At 55.1% G+C, this 5603-nt stretch overlaps 1 protein-coding gene across 1 annotated transcript; it reads right to left on the minus strand.

The window, feature by feature from the left end:
• Positions 1–315: 315 nt before the first annotated feature.
• On the minus strand, positions 316–5125 carry NHLH2 (nescient helix-loop-helix 2). Its single transcript, XM_056342152.1, is given in 3 exon segments — positions 316–1501; positions 1503–1870; positions 3849–5125. Coding segments are annotated over 2 exon segments (435 nt in total). The 5' UTR covers positions 1851–1870; positions 3849–5125; the 3' UTR covers positions 316–1414.
• Positions 5126–5603: the final 478 nt, after the last annotated feature.

Below are 5603 nucleotides of genomic sequence, written 5' to 3' on the forward strand. Positions count from 1 at the left end.
AGGCGCTTGCAAGTGTCGGGTTTGATTTTACTGCCCGAACTTCGAAGCGTGTGACTAGATGCTCGTGGTAATGTGACCGGGAGAAAGTGGCAGCACCGGTGCTGTGCCCCCCGTGCCGGTGGGAGCGTAGCCGGAGCAGGGGAGCTGTGGTGCAGGGAGCGCAGCCCGAGCCTCCCTGGGAAGAGGCAGGTAACCTGTTGAAGCTTTCCCACGCATGACTTGAGAAGCCTTTGCAATCCTTATTCGTAAGGGCACCGCATCCCCATCTTACAGAAAGACCAACAGGGAAAAATAATTAGGAAAAAACAGCTTTTATTTGATACTTTTATTTATATGCAAAACAGCTCACCATTCATGAGAGATATGAAAAACGCATCAGATAGAAACCAGATTTATCTATTTTCACTACAAAATATTGCATTATATAAAGCAACAGAGACACACAAAAAAACCCTGAAAAAGACTAAAATCTTTGGATAGCAGATGTGGTTTTTCTTCTTCTCTTTTGTCCCTAGAATGCGCTTCTTGTTTTAAGAGATTCACAGCAAAGAACATGAAATATTTTCAGGTTATAGAATTTTTTTGGTTGTCACAAAGGAAAGCAGTCCTGGATTTACTTTTCTTTCTTTTTTTTTTTTTTTCTTTTTTAGGAAAAATTTCCTTTCCTAAAAATATACCACACACATACACGCCCACGCTCACTCCCACACACATGCATGTATACACACACGCACATATACACCCACAAAGAAACTACTTCCCTTATAAACGATTTGCAAAGTACTTTTCAGACGTAACTATAGATCAGAATAACAACAAGTTTTAAAAAAACTCTCCTAGTTAAGTGCTAGTGGTTGTCGATCCCACACGAGAAAAAAAAGAAAAAAGGTCAAGAACGAATGCCTTGATATATATAAAATATACTTATAAACAGGGAGGAAGGGGAGGTTTGTCGTACACAAGTGCAATATAATAGGAGGGGGAAATAAATTAAAATAAGAAAAAGGAAAAGGAACACTGTCTCGATCCCAACGAACACTCATAAAGTTAAACGTAATATTCCACAGGAGAAAGTGTAAACACCCGACTATAGAAACCAATTGGCACAAAGTATCCAAAGTAAAATCGCCGCCACTCTGAAAAATAAATAAATCTTGAAAAAAATAAATTGTCGACTCCTTCTACCATAAATAAAAAATAGTTATTTTTAACTGCACCCATGGGTCACACGTTTAAGGTCACAAGTAGATGTTTTTGGATATATATATAAAGGGGCACTTGACAGCCTGAAGAGACGATCCGGTTTTACGCGTCGCTCCGAAAAACGGGGCTCCCGGGGGGAGGGGGGGGGGGGGAGGGGGGGAGGGGGGGCAGCGCCGGGGGGCGCGGGGGGTCCGGGGGTCCGTCGGCCCGGCTACACGTCCAGGACGTGGTTGAGATAGGAGATGTAGCAGATGGCGAGGCGCAGGATCTCGATCTTGGAGAGCTTCTTGTCGGGGGGGCAGCGTGGGCAGCAGCTTGCGCAGCTCGGCGAAGGCCAGGTTGAAGGCCTCCACGCGGATGCGCTCACGCGTGGCGTGGGCCGAGCGGTACTTGGCCGTGGCGCGGCGCCGCCGCCGCTTCTCCTCCCGGCTGAGCGGCGGCGGGTGCAGCCCGGGCCGCCCCCCGCCCCGGCCCTCCCCGCCGCCGCCGCCACCGCCCCGGCCCTCGCCGCCGCCGCCCTCGGCCGGCTCCGGGTCGGAAACGCAGCAGCTGAGCGCCTGGGGGTCCGCGCCGCCCAGCGACTCCGGGTCGGAGGGCGCCGACGAGGGGTGGTCGGAGTCGGCGGCTTGGTCCGGGCTCAGCATCATCTTGGAGGGGGCGGAGGAGCCTTCCCGGGACAGAAGCAGAGAGAACGGGTCAGCGCCCCGGCACCGGGAGGGTGGCGGGGGCAGGGGACGCGGGCGGGGAGGGGGGACGCGTGGGTGCCCGGTCCCTGCCGGCGGCGGCTGCCGCAGCCCCGCTCCGCCCGACCGGGGGAGCCGCGCCGGGGCAGCGCCGGTGGGAGCGGCACCGGGCCGGAGGGTGCCCCGGCATCCACCGTCCTGCTGCCAGCGCTTGACAGCAGCTCCGGCGGAACACCCTTCCTCCCATTATTCCCCGTGCTTGCTTGGGTGTACCAACAGGCCGGGAAAGCAAAAAATAATATATAGTTACATATATTTTTCCAACCAAGCTAGTATCCAGTGGCTCGGTATTAGGTCGATCTATTTGCTTTTAATCCCAATTTTAATACCGTCTTTCCCCCCCTGCCAATCTCTGCTTAACCGTTTCTCTTTCCGTAACGCTCAATGGGATCCGGGCTACAGGCGTGATGCTTTTAAACATACAGGCATGATGCTATTAAATATACAGGCATGATGCCTTTAAATATACAGCTCCAGGCTCCCCAAACGTAACAAGGCCAGTGGGGAAATTTATTTTCCCAATCAAAACTTCGGATCTGATGTACCTGCTGGGCTTTTCCCCCGCTGTTTTCTTTGCGCTCCTTCTGTTTTCTCTTTTTTTTTTTTTCCCCTGTTTTTTTTTTCTCCCCCCCCCCCCCCCCCCCCCCTTCCCTCTGCTAATTGTGCGGATAGCGATTCGCCAGCTACCGAAAGGGGATGTTTCAAGAGTCTCCGTTTTTTTAAGCGTGGGATTCAAAGAGAAACAAAACCTCAAAGCAGCGGCCGAACTTTTCCAATTCCTTTAAATTTTCCCTCCTCTCCCCTCCCTGCGCGAAAAAGGGGGGGGGGGGGGCGGGGGGGGCTGGGCCGGGGGGGGGGGGAGGGGGGAGGCTAACTAACTAAATAAATGCGGACGTGCCTTTCAAAAGAAAATTGAATCCGTATCTTCTTGCGGCCTCACAGAGCACCATCTGTCATGTAGACAGCAATACAAATCCGAGCGCGGCCGCGGACATGCCGGCATGTAATAAAACAATACATCAGGCAAGTAGTGAATAACCTTGGGCGCAAACTGCGTGTGCACGGCTGGGGTGTCGAGCGAGCTGGGGAGCCAGCCCGAGGGAGGAGGCAGCCCCCTTCCCTTCCCCCCGGGTCAGATTGCCAGGTATTTCCACGTAAAGTTTCCGGGATCCGCTCGGATCTGAGGTCCGGTTGGGAAAAATAAATTTAAAGCAGCGATAATAATACTACTAATGGTAATAGTTACAGTGATGATGCTGAGCCATTAAGCGGCGGGCAGGGGGACAGGTCCCGGCAGGGCTGGAGCCAAGACCCTCCCCACGGGGGGAGCCGCGGACACGCGTGTCGGGCTCGGCGCTGCCGGGGGAAAGGCCTGGGGAGGGGGGAGAGGGGAGTGTGGCTGCCCTGGGAAGGGGCCGCCGCTCGCCCAGCGCCATCGGAACGTTTCCTTTCCTGGATTTAATCGGGAGCGTTCATCAGGCCCGCAAGGCAGGGGCAGGGATAAACCCGGGCAGCGCGGCTAGGTACCCGCGACCTCTGCAACAAACCCAGGAACGGGGCAGGTTTAGAAGCCCCTTTCCGCGGTGATGCCGGCGAGGGGGGGTGCGGAGGGGCACGAACGGAGGGAGGGTTTGCAGGGAGCCTGGAGGAAAACGGGCAATTACAGAGGTGGTTCCTGGAGAAAGTTGCTTAAAGGTTTCTCTCCGGTGTGTGTTGAATTTTCCCGTTTGTTTGAGGTTTACCCATCCGGTGGGTTTTGGCGAGCTGAGCCGGAAAGAGGCTTTTTTTCCCCCCTCCTTTCTTTCTTTCTATTCCCCCCCCCCCCCCCCCCCCCCCCCATTTCATAAAGCCATGCCCGTGCTACCTGGAAAAGGGGTATAGTATATTGTTAAGGCTGCTTACCTCGGCGGAGTCGTTTGGACAGCCTCTCTCTGCAGGTCCCCTCGCCCCCTCGGCGATTCCTTTACAGTTCAAATGACCCTCCGGGGAGCGAAGCATGGAAAAATTAAAAAAATCAAAATCAAATCAAATGAATTACGAGCGGAAAAGTGTCCTGCTCGGCTGGGGAAAGGCGGATCTCATCCCTCGCCGCGGCCTCCAGCGCTCCGGAGATGGGAGATGTTATCGCCGTGTTTGTTTGCGGAGTATAAATAACAACTTAAGTTACTTACGATGCATCAGGGGAGAAGGAGCATTGCCCCCATCCGACTCTGCCTCCGCCCGGGAATTCGGGGCAGCGGGCTGCAACGCACCGGCGGCTGCGAGCTGGCTTTGGGGGGGGGGGTCGCTCTGGAAAGTGCCGTTTACCCCCGCTCCTCTTCCCTCCTCTTCCCCGATCGCGACAAATAACAAAAGGGACGCGGCGATAGCACCGGCCGGGATTATTCCCTCTCGCCCGCCCCCTCGGCCTGTCCTTCCCCGCGGCGGCCCGCGGAGCCGCCGCCGCCCCCGCCGCCGCGGAACCCGGGAGCGGAGCCCGGCGCTGGCTGCGCGGAGCCCGGCGCTCTGCCGGCTTTGTTCGGCCGCGGCCCGGCGCGCAGGCACGCCGCGGGTCGGGGTAACAATGCGTCCGTCCCTCCTTTCTTCTCTATGATTATTATTATTATAATAATTATTTTGGGGTGCAATGTGAGATTTGGTTAATTCCCCGGTCCGGCGGAGAGGGGCAGGAGGGGGAGACGCCGTCGGGAAATAAATGTTTGGTTTAGTTTTTCCTCTGGTCCTTCAAGAGCTGGCGAGGGGGGGGGCGGAAAAAAGGAGAAACGAACCCCCCATCCGTCCCTGAGCTTCCTAACTCCTCCCGCATCTCTCGGGTGAGGATAAAGAAAGAAATGCGAACGCTGAAAAGAAAAACCAAAACAAAATAAAAGAAAATCTCGGCGCGGGTTCGGAGAGGCTGCGAGAGAGAAGGTCGGTGCAGGAGAAGGTCCGCTCAGACGCACAAAAAGAAAGTGCAGTTCCTCCTCCCAGCCCCCCCGGAGCGGCGAGGAGCCCAGGGGGGTGCGCAGGGTGCGCAGGGTGCGCAGGGTGGCAGGGGCGCGACAGACGGACAGGCAGAGCGGGGACGCGTGCGGATCCGCTCCTGGTACCACAGGGTTTCGCCTAGAGATGGTCGGAAGAGATAAAGGCTCGGAGAAAAGGGGGCGGCATTTTTTCCCTCTTAAATTGATATTTAATGGGAAAGCCTATTGGACAGAAATCTGGACACGAGTCACTTAATTGGACTTGACATCTGTCACAGTGTGGGAGTTTTCACAGCCCAAATATTTTCAGCAGATCAGATTCTCGCTGAATCTGTGCCACAAATTATAACAGTCGAGAGCAGCCCGTGATATAAACCCTAGCCTCTGGATATACAGGCTTTAGCCATGTTCGCTCCCACCGCTGTCGTGTGTGTCCCCCAAAATATTGGACAGCCACTGATCTAGAAAAACACCGCTGGCATTTTGCATGCACGCTAATAAATAAGCTTTAAACATCAATTTGCATCATGTACACCGAGCGTGTGGAGAATCATCAGACTGGGTTTTCAGTGCATTTGTCTTGGTGGTCCCTGTGCCCTGTCTCCCACCCTCCCCCGATCCCGGTGCACGGCAGGCACGGTCCTGCCGGAGCCAGAGGGGCAGAGAGGCCCCCCCAGTCCCTCTGCCCTCCACC

The sequence above is a fragment of the Falco biarmicus genome, chromosome 5, assembly GCF_023638135.1.
Source record: "Falco biarmicus isolate bFalBia1 chromosome 5, bFalBia1.pri, whole genome shotgun sequence".
NCBI classification, from domain to species: Eukaryota; Metazoa; Chordata; class Aves; order Falconiformes; family Falconidae; genus Falco; species Falco biarmicus.